Source organism: Borostomias antarcticus (assembly GCF_949987555.1).
Source record: "Borostomias antarcticus genome assembly, chromosome: 12".
NCBI classification, from domain to species: domain Eukaryota; kingdom Metazoa; phylum Chordata; class Actinopteri; order Stomiiformes; family Stomiidae; genus Borostomias; species Borostomias antarcticus.
The window spans coordinates 9191848-9213881 of NC_140245.1; the positions used below are offsets into that span (position 1 = coordinate 9191848).

At 42.1% G+C, this 22034-nt stretch overlaps 1 protein-coding gene across 1 annotated transcript; it reads left to right on the top strand.

Moving 5' to 3' along the window:
• The first annotated feature begins 18167 nt into the window (after positions 1-18167).
• LOC311316528 (actin-related protein 2/3 complex subunit 5-like) lies at positions 18168-21201 on the top strand. Its single transcript, XM_084447397.1, has 4 exons — positions 18168-18402; positions 18762-18834; positions 19477-19653; positions 20280-21201. The coding sequence occupies exons 1-4, from the start codon at positions 18263-18265 to the stop codon at positions 20340-20342; spliced, it is 453 nt and encodes a 150-aa protein (XP_084303523.1). The 5' UTR covers positions 18168-18262; the 3' UTR covers positions 20343-21201.
• Positions 21202-22034: the final 833 nt, after the last annotated feature.

Consider the following 22034-nt stretch of genomic DNA (forward strand, 5'->3'; position numbering starts at 1 on the left):
AACTCCTTAAACCTTTTGTTCTCTCTCTCCTTTTGTAATTCACCACCTCCCTCAACCGTTTCACATAGACGGTCGCCTCCAGGAGGTCCACACACCTTGAATCTGTCTACAACAGAATAACCATCCTTTGTCCCCAATTGCCGCCTTTTTCTCATGTCACATGTCTGTACTCTTGGCCACGCCTGCCATTTCATATGACGTACAATAGATTAGCCAATCACATCCTGGAAGCACCATACCTGTGTTTTGCTTGAATAAAAGTCAGCCCAAGAGGGTGAAGGCTTCACTTCGCTGGATAAACCACTCTTGTTGCGTTGTCCAGGAAGTCCTTGCACTCGTATGTTTTCACAATAAACCAGACTTAACCGAATCTTGGTAAATCCTTTTTACTAGATCAGTAATTCCATTACAGATGTCAAAATGTCGAACTCACAACTGACAGTGACAGCCCATGGGCCAAGCTGTATAGGAACACAAGATGATGAAAATGATGAAAATTAGCATTCCTGCTAACTCCAGTGTATTTACAGATAAGGGGAGACACCCCAGGTGAATAGGAAAAAAAAATCCTTAATAGGTATCACCATCAAACTCCCCCAGTTTGTTAGGTACATTAAGGAGCATCTTTTTTGTATTACAAGTTTTCTGAAATCTTATGGATAAATATGCAAATTAGGCATTATATGCGCTAAATATGCGCTAATTTGCATAATTTCGGGAAATCAATTTTTTTAACTGGTTCAAGCCAGACTCAAAATACTTGTTTCATTTTGTTCACATATACCTATTCAAACTTTGTCCAAGGGGGATTTTTGATATCTCTTTTCTTCACTTCAGAAATCAGAAAATACTGTCAACAGTCATAAAAAGACCAATTTTCGCCATGTTTTAGGGATAAACTGTTATATAAATCAGGCTATGAATGAAATTTAAAAAATCCCCCTTGGACAAACTCTCAGAATATGGATTGGAACAAAACTGGAAAGTTGGGTGTATGTAGGTGCTACTCAAGTGGTGGTTTTGATGTCCCTAAAATGAGAAATAACTCATTTTGAGAAAACGGGCTTTGAAAATTTGTATTGTAAAAAAACATACATTTGCATTGTAAACCAATATTTACAAACACAATATCCAATCACATCATTAGTAACAACATTACACAACATCTGAAAACACATAGAAACTGAAAACTGAATAACACAGCATGTTGTGGATTCAAAATAGTCCAGGAGTAGACATTTTGTATAGAGAAGTAAGACCTGTTTAGTTGGAAGCCCACTCACCACGTCAAGGTACATCCCACGAGTGGGATGTTAGTAAGACGAGACTAGAGACGAGACAATGTTAGTAGGGAAGAGAACATTCCCTTTTAGAAAGCTTGTATTATTTTGTTAAACAGATCATGGACAAAGATAGACACATTTGACGAGGACATGCATGAGAAAACAGATTATCTAGCTTTTTGTGTTTTTTTAAGCGTTTTACATGGAGAAAACATGAATGAATGAATGAACATGAAGAGTAAGCTGATTCATAAATACACAGGACAAGATGTGGTAAACAATGCAGGGTAAACACCAATAGAAGCTAAATATAGATTGCCAAACAAACAAGTGATATAACCATCGTCAAAAGCAACACCATACACTCAAAAAAATGATTCAAGCCCTTCTTAGATGTGACACATTTAAATATTGTTCGCTATATGTATATATATTTAATTGATGTAACATAAAATGTATTAATCATTTCACTTATGATATTTATTGAATTAGGTCAACGGTAAAGAAATGAGTTTTATGGGGGGGGGGGGGGCGCCCTTTGCGCATGTGCGAAACAACGGCACGAGAGCTTTCTTCTTGGCGGTTCTCGATGCACGTCCCCTTTGCAGCCGCACGCCAACCCCTCTCTGGCAAGACACCGTTAACCGCGAAAGTCCATTCCTTCTGGTAAGTAGTATTCAGTTTTTTTAGTAGTTGAAAATGTAATTCGCTGTCAAATAACGTGCATTCCGTAATATCGACCGAAATATGTGCAACAGCCGTGATAAGCGAGGCAAAATTTGAATTTCAGGCTAACTAGACCTTAGCTACTGGTAACGTTAGCTTTAGCTAGTCCTGCCGTAGTGGTACCAACGTTAGTGCTAGCTAGCACTAACATCTAGCTGATTAACTTAGCTAATGTTACCTAGTCAGCTAGCCTGTCAACTGGACTGAGTTGAACGGAGCAAAATTCGCCTTGCTAGCTCGCTATAACACTTGGAAAACTACTGAGTGTCTTGTCTAGTTAGCTAGCACTAGCTTACTAGACAGACACTCGTTAAGTTGGCCAATTTTCCAAGCACTAGCTAACTAGGCAGATACCCAGTAATTTAGCTAGCTAACGTTAGCTAGAGTGTCTAGTTTAGCTAACGCTAGCTAACTAGACAGACACACTAACGTTAGCTAACTTACCGAGTGTTAGCTAGCGATCTAGCGAGGCGAATTTTGCTCCGTTCAGCTCCGTTCATTTGATAGGCTAGCTGGCTAGGAGGTTATCTAGCTAGTAGAACTTACTAGATGTGTGGTCTTCGCTCAGTAACGTTAGCTAGCAAAATAGTTTGGCCTTTAATTTAATTTATTAATGGGGGGCGTTACCACCGTTAGCTAGTTATTGCTAACATTCCGAGTTGTCCCGGACAGTACCCGCGAAACGTAGGAATGTCCGGAATGCTAGCGTCGGCATAGCAAAGAGCTCGTGGTGGCGCAGGACAGATTTTGGCACACGTGTCACATTTTGGGACGCCATTTTCTGAAATAGTCTTGCACATGAGATGGACTTTAGCACAGGATGGCCAGGTAGCCTAGTACTATGTGAGGGGAAATATTAAAGCTGCATTAGTTAACTTTTTTATAGTTAAATATTCTTAACCTTCTTAGGCTTTTCTGCTATTACTTTGTGAATTGGCCTCAGCAAGACGCAAAAATAATTTTCTGCATTTCTGTGACATGAGACCGCCAGCTAGTCTAGTACTATGTGAGGGGAAATATTAAGATCATGGTCCTATTATGAATCCAGTACCTACCTGTCTTAAGCCCTGTGGGGAAAAACATGTAAAATGGTTAGAATTATTACATTACCCAATCACTTACCATGCTAAGTTCTAAACCTACACTTCCTAATATGAATCCTAGTACCTACCTGTCTGATGCCCTGTGGAAAAAAATGGTTAGATTAATTACAGTAATGGTTAGAATGATTAATCACGTACTGTGCTAGTTCTAAACCTACACTATTCCTACCCAATGCTTACCTTTGTGTTAGGTTGGCAACGTTGAATCCAAAAGCATGACTCTGAGGTAGAGGCACAGTGTAACCCTATTGGGAGAAAGTTTATTGGGAAATTGAGGCTGGAGTCCAGGGACGGGCGTGGGCGAGTGGAAGGCAGGCAGGGTGAAGTGATCATCCTGTGGCAGAAGAACAATATCTTATATAATTCTCTTTTCTCCTCAGGGTTCCGAAGGTGAGAGTACCGAGCCAAGATTTGTGGCAACCTCTTAGTGATGGTAAGTAACTGGCAACTTGCACAGTGCTGGAACAAACTGATTTATATCCTTCCTATTTGTTTATGTGATATGTGCTAATTCAGTTTTTTCTCCTTTTCAGGATTATGAATGTGGAAGTGCAAAGAGTGCGGTTTGGAACTAGCTAGCAGGTATTTGTTGTTACAACATATTAGGCAGACTCACGGGCATCTAAGGGGCAGTTATCGCTTTCCATGTCCATACAAAGATTGCCCATGTTCATTTAATACATGGAGTAAGCTATCAAATCACGTGTACAAAACTCATGGCAAACAGCAAGGTCCAAAGCCAGTAGAAGTGTCTACATTCCAGTGTCATGTGTGCTCATGCAGAGACCTAGCAACAGAAATAGATTATTTTCAACACATAAATCGGCATCTCAGGCATGATGAAACAGTTCCTTGTATGTTTCTAGGATGCACGTTTAAAACGAATGTTTACGGTACATTCAACACACACAAAAACAGGAAACACAACCAGCATTCATTGAAAGACTTTAAACCCAACGTCGTTAGTACAAGAGGTCAGTTGAATCAATCAGACAATTCTACAGATGGTCCAACAGAGTCTGTGGGTTATGAATCAAATCATGACTCTGAATCGTTAGCATCTGGTGAATCACACCAGTCAAATTTTATTGAAGAGAAAATAGCTTGCATTTTATTGAAGTTGGAAAATATTGTTCACGTTCTAAAGGCAGTTATTGATGAGGTCCTTTCTGAACTTCACTACATATTAAGTACAGCATCATTGCCTATCACAAAGTCTATCATTTCTGACGTACTCCAGAGTCATAAACTACAAGTTGAAGAGTTAGTAGTTGATGAGCTTTCCACTGTTCTATGCAAATCTAGTCCGTTGGGCATAGCTATTGCAAAGGATGGCCCTCTTGCTACTGCATATAAACGTACACAGTACTACACCTCTCATTTTGGTGTTTTAGAGCCGGTTGAGTACATCCTAGATGCCCAGAGGAAAAGGACATTTCAATACATCCCTATATTGACAACTTTGCAAAATTTGCTCTCTCATAAAGGTGTCCTTGAACATCTTGAAACTCAGAGAGTACAAAGCCAGCCATCATCTGATCCCAAAGAGTACAGAACTATAAGAGACGGTGAGTACTATAAACAAAATCCTTTTCTTTCGAGTGAAGGTTTGAGAATAGCAGTGAATCTGTATGTTGATGACTTCGAGATTTGTAACCCTCTTGGGACATCTCGTAAAAAGCACAAACTCTGTGGCGTCTATTGGGTTCTGGGTAACTTGCCACCAGGTTCCCATTCAACACTTACCTCAATCTATTTAGCTGTTCTATGCAAATCCGATGACGTCAAGTCCTATGGCTATGGAAAAGTGTTGGAGCCTCTCTTGCAGGACTTGAGCATATTAGAACAGCACGGCATCTTTATTTCTCAGCTTGGTCAGTTTGTTACAGGTACTGTCCAGTGCGTAATAGCTGACAATCTTGGAGCCCACGGAATAGGTGGCTTTGTTGAGTTTTTCTGGTGGGTCAATATGCAGGTTTTGTACTGGAGATTAATCAGAATTTCAGAGTAAGGATATCAAGTCAGGTGGTTTCCAACTTAGAAGCAGAGAGATCCATGATGTTCATGTTCAGTCTGCTGAGGAGAATGCAACTATTTGCTGTGGTGTCAAAAAACAGTGTGTTTTAACTGAGCACCTTTCTCATTTTCACGTAAGCACTGGCTATCCTCCTGATATTGTGCATGATCTCTTCGAGGGTGTTGTTCCAGTCGAACTTGCACACTGTATTCGCTTCTTGATCTCCAAAAAATACTTCACTCTTGATAGCCTTAACACACTCATTCTGGCATTTCCGTACAAGTGGGGGGACAAAACCAATCGCCCTCATGCCTTACCACGCTCTTGCACATCTAGTGCATTCTTAAGGAGAAGCTGTGTTTTCTAGTGAAAGATGAATGTGCTTGGTATAGGGAGCATTACGGTGGATTTGAGCTGTCTGCCTCACCCACACGAGAGGTTGCCATAATTGAGCTTGGTGACTTGGTGGACCCATATCCCCTTGTGGAGTACATGGTTGGAGATCTGCGCATGGTAATGCTTAAAAGATTCATCATCATTAAAGGTTAGTATAATTGTTAAACCCAAATAGTCTGAGCTCTGGATGCCAGGCTCTTATAGAATCTCTAAAACTATTTTTGTTTTAATCTAAAATATAACCCCAATGTTCTATTTGTTCCATGTTTCACTATGGGATGGCACTCACGTGACATCCTGCTGGAAGCCTCTGACAACAGACATGTCTGGGACGTCTGCAGCAGAATCAGTAGTTTGAAATGCTTACCTGTGATACTTATCTGTAGAGAGAAATCCAAGCAAATCCTAGTACCTACATGTCTGAAGCCCTGTGGGGAAAAAATGGTTAGATTAAAGGGGTAGTACTACACTCACGCTAGACTAATTTAAGGTTATTTGGATTGAATGTTTAAATTGTGTGTAGACTTGAATCGCCATCAGTGACCCTGTCCTATAAAAAGGAAATTTTCCCAGGCCAAAACCAGTCCAGTGATGTCACGATGTTTTTCTAGTCTGTGTTTCCCTGAAGGTAAAGTGCGCTCAAACTCCAACCTTGACTGGAGGAGCCTGCCAACAAAACAGTCAAGGTTGGAGTTTGAGCATGCTTCACCTTCTGGGAAACACAGGCTAGAAACTCGTTTTGGCCTGGGAAAATTTCCTTTCTACACACACAATTTAAACATACAATCCAAATAACCTTAAGTTAGTCTAGTGTGACAGTGCCCCTTTATAGTAATGGTTAGATTTATTACATCCCTAAAACTTACCGTGCAGTTCTAAAGACAGTCAGCTTCCAGCAGGATGCCACATGATCCCATAGTGAAACATTTCACTCATGTATCATAGAACTCGGGTTACATGAGTAACCTACTTTCTTGTTCTCCTTCTCCCTTGTTTCTGCTCTAGATTAAGTATTCCACAATGACAGCTGTTCTGCGGATCCTCTTTGGGGATGAATCGGATTCCAGAAAACTGACCCTCAATTCAGGAATTCCAGAAACGGTAGATGAACTACATGCACTGGTGAAGACATGCTTTCAAGTTAAAGAGGACTTCCGTTTGCAGCACCTGGATGCCGACTTGAACGAGTTCATAAACCTGACTTCTGTGTTTGAAATAGCACATAAAAGCACACTGAAAGTAATGCACATCCCTACCGCGTCACCTGTGGAGCCCACTCTCACTTTGTATACCGTACAGCCAGCTGATGAGACTGAAACCACTGCTTCAACACTGGACTCATCCTGCAGCGATGATACGCTGTACACATCAACCCCGTATTCATCCCCAGAAACTCGGCCCTCACGAGAGTCCTGGCCCCAGGTTTTTGTGGTCCCTCAATTCAGCTACGACGCTGAATTTGAACTTCGCCAACAGAATGCAGAGTTTGAGACTAACGGGATATTCTTCAACCCTGGCCCAAAGCTGAAAGGAGTCATTCTTGATGGCCTAGCCCAAGAGATGGTGAAATACACAAAATACCCAAAAGACTATCAGTGTGAAGAGGTAGCAGCAGCTTTGACGATGGCACATCCTTGTTTGGGGCAGCTGGGATCCAAGACAGGTTTTTGGGGATGGAAACAATCACTCAAGTATAAAATGCAAAACTATCGTACCAAGCTTGGGCGACTTGGACATCCTGAGATCCGTGTGAACTCCCTGAAACACAAACGACAAGGCCAAGGCAAAGCTGCAGCCAACATCAAGAAAGCTAGAAAGGCTGAAGTTCACTACCTTCCTCTGCACCCAAAAGGAGAAACATCAGACAGCTTGGAGAGCGAGAGAGTTGCTTTATTGTCTGAAGTGAAAAAGCGTGACAATGAAGTGGTCATCAGAGCAAAACTGGAGAAAACCTTCTCGCAGAGACGTGTAGAGATTGTGGAGCAGAGGCCCATGATTGGAGACTTTAAAGACAGATGGCCTGCCCTGTTCCAGGAGAGTGAAGTAAGTAAATGTGTATGTACAATCACAATTTGAATTTGCCAGAGTTTTTGACTGGTTATAAAACAGTCTCATATTAATACTGATGCCTCTACCTCTACCTACCTACGTTAGCAAATGCTGTCTGAGGCCTGTGGGGAAAAATTGGTTAGATAAATCACAGTAATGGTTAGAATTATTACATTACCTAATCACTTACCGTGCTAGTTCCAAACCTACACTTCCTAATACGAGTCCTAGTACCTACCTGTCTTAAGCCCTGTGGAAAAAAAATGGTTAGATTAATTACAGTAATGGTTAGAATTATTACATCCCTTATCACGTACCGTGCTAGTTCCAAACCTACACTTCCTAATATGAGTCCTAGTACCTACCTGTCTGAAACGCTGTGGGAAAAAATGGTTAGATTAATTACATCCCTAATCACTTAACAGACTACTTCTAAACCTAAACTATTCCTACCCAATGCTTAGCTTTGTGTTGGCAACGTATTTGAATCCAAAAGCATGACTCAGAGGTAGAGGCACAGTGTAACCCCATTGGGGGAAAGTTTATTGGGAAATTGAGGCTGGAGTCCAGGGACGGGCGTGGGCGAGTGGAAGGCAGGCAGTGGAAGGCAGGCAGGGTGAAGTGATCATCCTGTGGCAGAAGGAGAGCAAAGTTACTAAACACAAGAGCAACTTGAACTAGAAGGTATGGGTACTGAAAACAGTAGAGGCTAGAGTCGTTTGGTTACCACGGGACTAAAGGCACCGATCTGGCAATGAGTGAATGTGCAGTTCTTGAACGGTCGTTGATGTGGTGATTGACGGATGCGGTGATCATGATGGAGAACGGGAGCGGGGCGTGCCGCCGGGAACACAGGGTGATTGTCCAAGGTGCTAGTTGGGTCAGGATCAGACATCCTGAACTAACAAATAACAAATGGCTGTATTTTGCGTGTTAATATTTTTCAGGTGAATGCCGAGTTCCTGCGGCTCACCACCAAGCCATTGCAATCAAAGTTCTACTCACAGCTGGACCACTTCTCAGACAAGCTATTGCTGGTCTTCAAGAGCAAAGGAGGAGTGAAGGGCCAAAGGATCAAGAAAGTCCTGGCGATCCAAGAATCGGTTTGTAGAGCTGCTCATTTAATGGCAAATGGCCTGCTTATTCAGCACATTACTGCAAAGCGCTTTAAAGTGTTTGTATTTCATTCACACACCAATGTATGTGTAAACCATGCAAGTTAACTACTAGCTCATTTGGGGCATTTAGCTTACATTTGGCTTAATTCTGTTGACTTTTCACCCTTGCTTTAGCGTGACGACATCGACACCAGGAGGGAGTCCATCCTGAGAAGCTTGGTCATCTACCTCAATGAGGATCCAGACACATTCTTCAAGGAATATCAGGCAAGTTTATCACAATATTTCCCATGTAGCGTTGAATAGTGTTGCCCACTCTTATTCCTCCTGTAAACTGCAATTGATGATAGGTTGTGGTGCTCAGCTTTACTTAACACAAGCGTTTTGTTTGTGGTGTTATTCAGGACTCCGCCTCTGACAGTGCAGAGGAAGACATCCCAGTCATGGGGATCTACATCGTCCGGAGAGATGGGAATGTGGAGCCAGAGGACGTGGGAATTGTGATCAAAGGCTGCAAAGTCATGAGCAACGTAGGCAGTGTCATCATGGGGTTCATCATGCTGTTTGGTCTCATTTATGCCCTTGACCTAAGCTTTCCAGAGAACCTCAAGTACACTTTTGAGTTTTGCCAGAAGATCATAATGAATATGGATGGGCACAAGCTGAATGCAAAGATCCAGCAGCTGAAAATCAAGTTGTTTGTGTAGCACCAAGCATCTTTTTTTTTTCTTCTATTTTTTTTGTATGGATGGATGTATGGATGGATGTATGGATGGATGTTTGCCTCGCTCTCTTGCCCTGCTCTACAAGAGTAGAAGAGGTTACATTACATTACATTACATTACAGTCATTTAGCAGACGCTTTTATCCAAAGCGACTAACAATAATTGCATTTAACGTAGGAAGAGCCAATGTACTACTACTTGCCAGAACTCACAAGTGCATCTTCTTTCTAAAACAAACAAGTGACTAAGAGCATAATCTAGTGCTGAAGGCAAAGTGCAAGAATCACAATCTAAAGTACAGTGCAATATAATATAATAAGTGCTTAGGTCAGTTGAATCAGTCATAGAATTCTACAGATGGTCCAGCAGAGTCTTGCCCTGTCGTTTCTAAGGACTGTAAGAAATAGACCCTGAGTCGTTTCTAAGGAGTACCATTTCTGTTACTTGCAACGCGGAAGTTGTTTTTGTTTTTCACTTTGCTCTTTTTTGTCTCCCAACCTGTCTGACACGGCTGTGTGTGCGTGCATGTATGCGTGCGTGTGACTGGTGTGATTCGGCAGCATCAGCAGATGCTAAAGATTCAGATCTGATTCATGACCCATAGACTCTGTTGGACCATCTACTACTACTACAACTTCTACACTGTAGTTCTGATGTACTTATGTACCTGGGGCCGGTTGCACTAAACATCTTAAGTTTTTCCCTTAAGTATGACCCTTAAGGGTTAATTTCCCCTTAGTTAAGGGGATTACTTAAGGGTGTCGCACAGAATCCCTTACATGGTTTCCTTAGCTAAGGGGAAACGTTAAGGGTTTTCATACAAGGAAAGAGATTTTACAGCAGTAAAATTGTAGTTTCCATGGTGACCATTGGTTTGCTTGCACGTGACCGGCTATCTGTCACAACACTACACTGGGACGTCCTGAGACGCTGGGGAAAATGTCTGAGGAGAAAAAGAGAAAGCCGAACTGGTCTGAGGAAGAGAAAGTTGTGCTCCTTGAAGAGTACAAAAAGAGACAACATGTAATAAAAGCTCGGTTCGACCCCAAGATCACACAACATAAAAAACAAAAAATGTGGGAGGAGATTGCGGCCCGGAGTGTTGATTTTTCCGATTAATAAATTGCTCCTCGTACTGGGTGGGTGCTTGAATCTTGATGTGGTCCCGTCTATCACCCCGCACACTTTCGGGAAGCCGCTACCGCATCCTCCTCCCGTTTAGATGGGAAGTTGACCACCTCATCCAGCAGACCGGTAAGGGCGTTTGATACCCGGTGAACCACACGGCACACAGTAGAACGGTGGACATGAATAACGTCTGCGAGGACCGACTGAAAAGATCCCGTCGCATAAAATCGGAGCGCAATCATCAATTGTAACGAGGCTGGAAGCGCATAGCTTCGGAAGGTTGGGTGGTCCAAGCCCAGGCGGTCGGACAAGTCAAAAATGGACTGTCGATCAAATCTGTAATTAAATATCAGTTGTTCCTCACTAAGAGTGTCTAGTGGGTTCTCCCTGTCGCGGAAAACTCTTCTTGGGACGCGATTTCCATCGTTTATGTTCATAAACGCAGCCATAACTTAGCTAAGGTTGGGGTAGAGGTCCCTTATGTTTTTTCCCTTATTTTGCTTGCTAAGGTCTTTTGTGCAACACCTTAACTGACTTTAAGGGACTCCTTAAGTATTATACCGAGATATATTGAAAACCTTAAATACTTGAGGGACATCTTAAGGAAACCTTAAGGGGAATACTTAAGGGTGTTTGTGCAACAGATTTTATTTTAAGGAAACCTTAAGTCAGAACTTAAGGGAAATATTAACTTAAGGTGTATTGTGCAACTGGCCCCTGGTCTTTACAAGGCAAACAGCCAACATGGATGTACAGAAGCATTTTACTTGAATACCTTTTATGTCAAAACAAAGAAAACATCCATGAGGTCATCGTGTCAGGTTGGGACTAGTCGGTTGTTTTTTGATAGTGTACACATACGCACGCATGCATACCCGTGTGTGTGTGTACCTGTGTGTGTGTGCCTGTGAGTGTGTGTGCCTGTGAGTGTGTGTACTGTCCAGTGCGTAATAGCTGACAATCTTGGAGCCCACGGAATAGGTGGCTTTGTTGAGTTTTTCTGGTGGGTCCGAGTGTGTGCGCCTGTGAGTGTGTGCGCGTGTTCGGGTGTGTGTGCGTGCGTGCGTGCGTGTGTGTGTACACTATCAAAAAACAACCGACTAGTCTCCCTTTGTTTTGACATAAAAGGTATTCAAGTAAAATGTTTCTGGACATCTATGTTGGCTGTTTGCCTTGTAAAGACCAGGTACATAAGTATATCAGAACTACAGTGTAGAAGTTGTAGTAGTAGTAGATGGTCCAACAGCTATCAAATCACGTGTACAAAACTCATGGCAAATTAAGTTTGAAACTTGTTGTTTCATTATCGTTTTATTGAAGTTGGAATATTTTGTTCACATTCCAAAGGCCGTTATTAATTAATAATTTCTGACTTGCCCTGGCACTACATACAGCATCTTTGTACGGCATCATTGTCTGTCACAAAGTCTATACTTTCTGACTTACATGCATTGTGTTGTGTTGTGTGTGTTCTAAAGCCAGAGCTGTCATAGTAGCAGAAGCTGGACTGTGATCTGGGAGGTCTTACTTTTTTTTTCTACCGTGATATTGGACATAGGCTGTTATGTTTAAATAAAAAACACTAACTACGTTTTGTCTCATTTGTCATGTTTAATGGGGCATCAAATAACATGTATTTCATTTCCAGTTAGTTTTGAGTTGGACAAAAGTAAAACGGGTTAACTTTGTAAATGTAATTATTTAATTTTAGCTCTATTTGATAAAAATGAGTTGGACTAACTATATTTTGGATGGAAATTCTGCCCACAATTTAATTGAGTGTTTTGAGTTGGACTAACTCACTTAGTTTGAGTTGAGGCAACGTAAAACAATTTCACTTAAGTCATGGAATTATTTCATTTTAGCTGTATTTAATAAAAATGAGTTGGACTAACTCACTTAGTTTGAGTTGAGGCAACGTAAAACAATTTCACTTAAGTCATGGAATTATTTCATTTTAGCTGTATTTAATAAAAATGAGTTGGACTAACTCTCATAGTTTTAATTGGGGCTACATATATTTATTGGATGGAAATTCTGCCCTCAATTAAATTGAGTTAATCCAATGAGTTATTTTTTTGAGTGTAGGAGACATCAAGCTACGCCGTCATAGGTCTACAGAGTCACTCCTCAGATGGCACCACACTAGCTATCCACAAAACTGTTCTAGGCAGCTAGTTTGTAGAACCCACTCAGCTGGAGTTCACAAAACAGTTCTAAGCAGCTGGTCTGTAGAACCCACTCAGCTGCAGTCAACAAAACTGTCCTAAAACCACAATATGTTCCTGGTGCGCATGTGGTTGTCATCAGTGAAGCAGACTACCCCATATTGCCGCCTTCATGTTGTCCACTGAACGCTGGTTGAGAATTATTGTAATAATTCTCAATAACTGTAATAATTTTGTAACATTTTGTATTTATTGGCAGTCAGCTTACCTACCTCTGGGTCCACATCTGCATATGCCTGCCTAATCTGCTCTCTGCTTCTGTGCAAGGACTCCAGACCTCTCTCTATTTCAGCAACTGAAATTAAAACAGTTTATTTGGTCAGTTTATGGATGCATGTAGAAATGCCACAGGTAGAGAGAGAGAGACTACTGTGCATATGTATAGGCTTCTGATATTGGCTAGAGAGAGAGAGAGAGAGAGAGAGAGAGAGAGAGAGGGAACACGTTTCAATAGCCTACCTGTCACCCTCTTGTCATGTTTCTGATACGTTTTCAGATGAAGCCCTGGGATCCCTAACACTTTACTAATCTTTTGGAGAGCTGCATACCCCAACCCTAACTCGTGCGCTAAGAGGACCATCCTCACATTGACATCAAATGCAACATCATTCCTAGTTGTATCATGAAGCCGAGTCGATGTGTAGACACTTTTGCGATAGCCATTTCTCACAAAGACTGCACTCTAAGAGCAAAGTACTACAGAACCCACTATTCTGAGGATCTATGTTAATTTTAAGACCAGTCCCTGCACAATTAGGACAAATCAACCCAGTTATCAGCTCATTCAAATGCGCCGCATCTCTCTGCTGCTCACTGGACATGCTAACGCTAGCCTCATCTCCCTGCTGCTCACTGGACATGCTAGCACCTGCTAATGACAACTTGCGCGAATAGGCACTTAATATCTCATAAATGTAAACCTTTCCATTTAGTTTCTCTTGTTTTCTGTTCAACCTTGCGGGCAAACACTGTTGTCGTTGTTGCTTATTACGTTTAGAACGCTTTACAGACGGAATTGTTTGGATTAGATATAAGGAAGTGGAAACGTGTCACATGACGCGCTGAACCAATCACGTTCTCAGAAATCAACAACAGCCAATGAGATTTCACGGTTAGCATCAAACCCGCCTTTGTATTTCCACGATTGGTTGCTAATACAAATGAAACTAACAGGTTTGGTTGCGATAATAGTGTGCTAGAGAGCCAGAGCTTTCTAAAGATACCCCGGATTGCGGGATCCAGACGAATTGAGAATGCAGCTTCTAAAAAATCTTCTGCCGCGAAACGGTTGTTTTCATCAATCTGTTTTTATGAATCGCTAGTTGTGATTACATAGAGCGAGGGCTTGTGGTTTTAACATGTCTCTGTAATATGATCTTTAGAAACGTTTTTAGAAATATAGCTTCCCCACTTGCTCCAGCACGCATGCGCACAGCTCGCAGACTGGCTATTATCCTTCTGTAGGCTAAAATCGCGGCTCTCATTCTCTACGCTATGATCGGCTTCCATCATATTCTAAGTCATCTTCTATATCCTCAAATTCTGATGAATATTCAGGCATATTGCACACAATATTCCAGGCACCAACAAGCCGATCGTAACGTAGAGAATGTGAGCCGCGAGTGTAGCCTACAGAAGGAGAATAGCCAGTCTGCGCGCTGTGCGCATGAGTGCTGGAGCAAGTGGGGAAGCTATATTTCGTTTCCAAAGATCATATTACAGAGGCATGTGAAAACCACAAGCCCATGCAACCCACTAGCTCTTGTGCAAAAAATAGACCTCTGCATTGGCCGGGAATCGAACCCGGGCCTCCCGCGTGGCAGGCGAGAATTCTACCACTGAACCACCAATGCTCAAGATTCTACTGAGAAGGACGGCGGGAATCACATTCTTTCCTCTGCTCGGTCCATCTGAAAAAGAGCATTGCTGCCTCCCCGTCGGTGAATTGAACCCCTGTCTCCCGCGTAGGCTAGCCAGATAACTATAGCTAATGTTGGTCAACTATATCCCTTTACATAGTGCCCTGTACATTACTTTGATATCCTACCCGGGCCGCTAGTGATTTTCGCCATTCATACATGAGCTACAAGCCATGACATTCCCGTGTTGTGCCTTTACAAAAATGCCAATCCCGAGAAAGCGCAAGGGACAGTCCAGAAGATGGTCAATCACAAAGCTTACTGTTAAGAAAAAATAATAATATATTAACAAAAAAAAGCCCAGACTTTATTAAATACTGCTATTTTTCAACGTTTTATCTAGGCCTACCCACACCCAAGAAAACATCCACGGGGGAATAGGACTTTTTTTTTCTTGTCTACAGTGCTTCTTTTCGTTGCTAAAACACTATTTACAACATAATTTACTAACAGGAACGTAACTGTTCTTGACAGTATCTAACACATTAGGTCAGCCACTGCAGGATTGAAAAAAACAGTAACCTCCCCGTCGGGGAATTGAACCCCGGTCTCCCGCGTGACAGGCGGGGATACTGACCACTATACTAACGAGGACTGGTTATAAAAATGCGACTGATTTGCTGTTACATGTCTAAGTACATGTCTCTGTACTAGTCATAGTGATAAGGTCTGACATCAAAATGGGGTGAAAATAACAAGAATAATTCCTTAAAACCTTCCCCCTTCAGTGAAGACCGTTGTACTATTCTATCTGCATAGCTCTCACCCACTCCTTCTTACTGCACACAGCAGACAGCCAATAGGGATGCTGCGCTCTTGTCCGCCCCTACAGGAGTGGGTGGTAGTCCCTATCTATCTCTCTGAATTATTTGTCAATAGAACTGAATCAGCCCACGCACATCAGTGCCAAAGTCTGACTGTCAAAGAACATCATGCTATTTGGGAGCCTTTGGTAGTCTAAAATACAATAGATACATGTTTTTGTTATGCTATGCTTTTAAACCTGTAGCACTCTGATATTTTTAAATGAAAAGTGCGTTCCAAATGAAATATATTTATTATTATTATTGTTGTTATTATTATTATTATTAGTGTTATTATTACATTAATATTCCAGTTATAAGGTTTTGCTTGTTTCTCCTCAGTTGGGTCTCCCTCCTATATAAGAGCAGTAAGATGGTTTATTTATGGCATTATTTTCTAGTTTAGCCTACAACATAGCCATCACTTTGATCTGCTCTGCCATACCACGCTGCATGGGATTAGGAACAGGGGAAGAGGCAGGGGGTAAGAATCAGTAGGAAGGCATTATTTACATTCTTAGGTGACAGGCGTTTGTTGGGTAGAATTTAAGAACTCTTAATAAGTAACTCTTCGGTCTCTCTGCCTCTTTTACGTACAGTCACTTCATCAGTCTACATTAAGGAGAGCAATACACTTATGAATACACTAAACTGGTTTGAATACACAATACTTATGCTACTCTGTAAAGAAGAGGGGCGCATGTTACTGTTCGTGGCTTAATTTTTTATGTTATCCTACACTCAGCTGACTGATATTTCCCTTACCGGTAACTCTTGGGGCTGTGCTGTCACCCGTAACTCTTGGGTCTCTCTGCCTCTCTTACGTACGGTCACCTTCTCATTCTACAGTGAGGACAGCAATACACTTATGAATACAGTAAACTAGTTACACAATACATCTGCTACTCTAAAGAGGGGGGCATTTGATTCAAGTGTTCGTGGCTTAATTTCTTATATTATCCTACACTTTCAGCTGACTGATATATCCCTTACCTGTAACTCTTGGGTCTGTCTGCCTCTCTCAGGCTGTGCCGTCACCCGTAACTCTTGGGTCTCTCTGCCTCTCTCATGTAAGGTCACTTCATCATTCTACATTAAGGACAGCAATACACTTATGAATACACCATACTGGTTTGAATACACAATCATGCTACTCTGTAAGGAAGGGGGGGCATCTAGTCACCCCTGTATAGCCATTAAACTACCTCTATCCATTTACCAAAGCAAAGCTCACATTAAGATAGGCTATCTTGAATACACCATATTTATGCTATTCTGTAAAGAGGGGGGCATTTGATATAAACTTGTGGTGTTATCCTTTCAGCAGTCAGTTCCCTTACCTGTAACTCTTGGGTCCCTCTGCCTCCTCTCTCAGACTGTTCTGTGACTGTCACTTCATCATTCTACATTAAGGAGAGAAATACACTTAAGTTTATAGACTGTACTGGTTTGGCAACATTCCTTACCAATGCCCAAAATAGAGTGTGATGCTATTGAAATTCGATGAACAGCTTTACAGGAGCCAAAGCACCCTAGAATGTGATTTAGGCTAGGACTTATACTTAACACTTTCTATAGGTTAGTAGCCTACAGACTTTCATTACAGACTAGTATTAATCTTAGCTGTATATTAGATTATTTACTTCTTGAACCAAATCATACCTCAACAGTTGCCGATTCACAGTATTTGCACACCAACAGACCTTTTAACTAGAGTAGCGTTACTTAGCCCTTTAAAAAATTCTAACACGTTGGGCATAGCGAGCGGGAAATGCGCAGACAGAAGTTTGAGTTAGCTAACGTTGGCTAGCTGTGTTATGAAGCTAATTACCGTTAGCTAACGTTAGCTAGTCAGCAGCCTGAGTTGTAAGAACGGCATAAAGGATTTTTTTTTTTACTAACAACACCAATACAGCTAGCGACCTTTATATATTGCATAAATCCAGCAAGTCTCTCATTTCGCAATATTAGCTTTCACTCCCACACCTGACGTTGTAACTTTCGGCTAGTCAGCTAGCAAGCTCGGTAAAAACTGTGCAAACAAGCTGCTGATGCTAATACTGCTAGCTAACGTCTACCTAACGACCAGACCACCTTTATGCTTCTTTGACATCATTCCAGCAAGCTACCTATTTTTGTCCATCATTTCAGTTTATGGGGAGCTTTTAAAATGTAAGCTTGGTTTGCCGCTGTCGTCTCATTGCCACCCCTTCTGTGAAATTTGGCCAGCGACCTTGTGTCTCAAGCCTGGAGTCGATGAGTCCAAGTGAGCTCAGTTGTGGAACGTTGCTCAAAGCGTCTAGCGCGTGCATGGGGACCGTCAATAATAGGTCCATGATGGGGGTGCGTATTTTCCGAGGATGCTATAAATGTAATGTTTAGACTATACAAAATTGGCAAATAGAAGAAAAAAACAACAACAAAAAACAGACAAAAACAACAACATAAAAGCAAAGCGGTGATGAAAAAAGTGGGGATGCAAAAGCAATTTTGCACCCCCACCTTGAAAAGTTGAGATGCACCTGCTCCGCTTGCTCTATGGTGTAGGCGCCACATTACGTTAATCACTCGTGTACAGTAGGTGGCGGTGTGCACCTTGAAGTTTGAGAAAGATACCACGCTGCAACCACTAGAGCGCGTCTATGCGGAAGTAAATTACTCAGTGCAGCAGGCAGAGACAGGAAGAGACTTTCGGCACTGAAAAGATCGTATGCGACCGGCGGAATTATTATTACAGTGCAATTTATAAGATAATTATCTTTTTAAGATGTCGAAGAATACCGTGTCCGACCGCTTCAGGAAGGTCGACGTAGATGAGTACGACGAGAACAAATTTGTGGACGAGGAAGACGGCGGGGAGAGCCAAGTCGGCCCGGATGAGGCCGAGGTGGATTCGCTGATCAGACAATATCCTTACAGTAGCTCAATTTGCTCGGTTAAATTTTTATGCATAAATGCGTGAGAACGTGGCGAGGTTTTGCTACAATGTTGCAGATAAGTCAAAAGAGTAGTTTCCCCTGCTCGCGTGTCATTCCCTAATAGGGCGTGGTCTGCTTTCATTCCATCACAGCAGATTACATTCTTTCAGTTTAAAATAACTGTTTTGACTTATCATTAATAGTCAGCATTTGTTGAGTCAATGTACGTGTGTGTGTGTGTGTGTGTGTGTGTGAGTGTGTGTGTGAGTCAATGTACGTGTGTGTGTGCGCGCGCGCGTGTATGCGCGTGTGTGTATGTGTGTGTATTGTCCTTGACGATGACTGCACGGGGAATCTCATGGCAGCTCTACAGGCAGTACTGAAGAACCCTCCCCTCAACACCAAGAACCAGAATGTGAAGGTAACATGCAATATAACACAGTAAAGACCAGTAAAACCCTGGAGTCTGCCATTAGAATAGAGAGAAGCCAATTAAAAGCAAGCTAAGCCGTCAGTCATTTGTGAGGATGTTTCTCTGACCCTGTTTAGACTTGGTTTTAGAATGTGTTTTGAACAATCAGATCACAAGTAGACAGTGCTAAATACAAGTGTCAATGACCACCAAAACGCATTCTAAAACGTTTACTCAAACCACTTGCTGAGGTGGTCTGGGACGCATTAGACCACATATCTTTCATAGTCTAAACACTAATGCGTCCTGATCCCTGACAAAGACGTAACAGGAAAACGCGTCATCAATGCAGGATACTTCCCCTTTTTCGCTTATGCAAGTCGCAAATGACTTTGTCCTATCAATCGAAACAGTTGGAATAGTACTATTATGTACATTAGTTCTTCAAACATCTTCGGTTGCTTTCATGCACACTTTAAAAAAAATTGTTTACATGGAACAGCTGTGCGATATCTACGCAGACAGGAGTGAGTGAGTTACTATGTTTACTATATGAACACAAGTGGTCAGCTGGACACATTAGGAGACGCATGATAGACACAGATGTATCTCTCTTTCTCTCCCTTCTCGTATTCCCTCCCTCTCCTCCAGGACCGTGCGGAGGCGCTGGTTCTGAAGGTTCTGAGTGGCTTCAAGAGCAGCGACATAGAGAAGGCTGTCCAGTCTCTGGACCGGCCCGGCGTCGACCTGCTCATGAAGTACATCTACAGGGGCTTTGAGAAGCCCTCTGACAACAGCAGTGCCGTCCTGCTGCAATGGCATGAGAAGGTACACACACATACACACACACACACACACACACACACACACACACACACACACAGGGACACATACAGTAACTCCAATACAGATACTATGAGCCTGAATCTTTTTGGGGAAATGTTGGTAAAATTGGAGCAACATTAATGGTAATACTCACAATAGTTTTTATTCTATTTTATTTCTCTCCAAGACATGTGAACAATGCAGAAATATAATCTATCCTCAGATATTTCACATTCATTCATTTCTATTTTATTTGGAACGGACCACGTGCAATTAAAACATAAATGTTAAAACATTTGATGCATCGCACCAGAGTTAGCCTTAGGCTAATTTGCATCTGCAGTCCCTGTAAACAGGTAACAGATAAAAACAACAGACATAATAAGTAAACAAAGTACAATACAGATGACATAGCATTACATTAAGACACTCACTCTTTCACATTCATCAGTCATAGCAGCACTTAGAAGTGCTGTCCACTCCGAGTATTACCATATTTTTTAGCTTTGATCTGACCAGTTTTGGTAGCAAATTAATTCTGTGTCTGTCTATATTTGTAAGATAAATTAAGTTGTTATATGTCGTGTATGTGTGTGCGTGTGTGTGTGTGTGCGCGCGCGCATGTCTAGGCTCTCGCCGTGGGAGGGGTGGGCTCCATCGTGAGAGTGCTCACCGCCAGGAAGACTGTCTAACACTGAACTGGACCTGATTGAGACCACCCTGGGGAGGTGCTGGCACTGGATCCCCTCTTGGCCCATGCTACGTGTTACATGCTAGACCCCAGCTGACCGTCAGCTTGGTTTAGGTACACCTCCCCCTATCCTCAGCCCTGCCTGAATCCTCTCAAAATGCCTCCTTCCTTCCTTGGAGATATCCCTTGTCCCTTGACATGTCTGGACTGGTAGCAGTTATGTGGAAGAGCACCTGTTTTCACCTACACTTTCAAGAAGAAAGGGTGCTATATAAAACTCTTTGTAATAATAGAAGATTAATCTGAAAAAAGGTTACATAGGACTCTTCATGTCAGAAAGAACCATTTTGAGTTCCAAACATGACCTTTTCATAGGATTCTTCTATTGTTATTAATGGTTCTATATAGCACCCTTTCTATATAGTATCTCATATTCTCTGGTAGACTGCCATGGCATAGCCCTACCTGCCCAATCTTGTTAGATCAGGGATGACCTCGTATAGAGGAAGGGGCCAAGTAAGACCCTCCCACCTCCATCACCGCACGACAGCTTGTCGTTCACACACCCAGTAGGAAGGCCGCCTGGTGACGTCTGGTCTGGTCAGGATTTGGCTTCAACTGTTAAAACAATCAAAATCAAATGTGTTGAATGTAAAGAAGAGAAATGACCATCGCTCCATCTCATGTACAGACTAATGTGTGTGTGTGTGTGCGTTCTCTGCTTGGGGTGTGAGGAGGAACTGATGATCCATCTGTAGACTGAGACTCACATGGGAAATTAGTGTTATCTTTGAGGAAGTACATACATTTTTAATCATGACCAAATGCCTTATTGTACCATTCTTTTTATATACTGTACGTGACTTTTCTGGATGTAATAAAATAATTGATACATTTATTCTGCTGCGTTTTGTGTACTGTACAGATGCTGTGTACACACTATGTTGATATATCTAGATCAGATACTGTCCTGTAGATGGACATGAATATGTACAAAACAGCACAGAGAGTGAATAGTTCAGTGGTTAGGAGATCATCAGAGAACTGTTCATTGGAGAGCAAGCTGCAGTAACATTGAAGATACCTCTAGATGTGCACCAGTTGCTAGCAGCCCTGTCTGAACTCCTCATTGTCAGATCTATGGTTAAGACTGTCAGTAGAATATACCTAGGAGCTGTCTGACGCATGATGTTATATCAACTGATCATTCAGTATGGTAATAAAGACAGTAATCTCTACTCATATTGATATACGTAGTTCACTATTTACCACACTGTCATTGTCTGTGACTGTCAGCTCTGTCAACTGGTACCTGTCACCAGCATCTGTCTAGGCCTTGACAAAACTCTCTCTCACACACACAGTCTTGCAGTCTGGTCCACACACAAATGCACACACACACTACACTCTCAGAGTCTGGTCCACAAACACATACACCACACTCTTGCAGTCTGATCTACACACACTCATGAAGACACATTTTTTCTCTGTAAACTGTTGTCATATGACAGAGAGTGAGTGCTGGAAGCTGTGGCCTAGATGGTCTATATGGACATTTATAGGTATTGTGTGTGTGTGTGTGTGTGTTTGTGAGACTAGCATATGGATGTGACAGTGAAACGGTAGCTGCCACACTCTTTCATCTGTCCTCTCCACCACCACTCCATTCCTCTATCTCTCATCTCCCCATCCC

Coding starts and splice junctions, on each gene's coding strand:
- LOC311316528 (XM_084447397.1), top strand. CDS start 18,263: ATGTCGAAGAATACCGTGTCCGACCGCTTCAGGAAGGTCGACGTAGAT. Junction 18,403..18,761: donor GTGGATTCGCTGATCAGACA/ATATCCTTACAG, acceptor CGATGACTGCAC/GGGGAATCTCATGGCAGCTC. Junction 18,835..19,476: donor CCAAGAACCAGAATGTGAAG/GTAACATGCAAT, acceptor CCTCTCCTCCAG/GACCGTGCGGAGGCGCTGGT.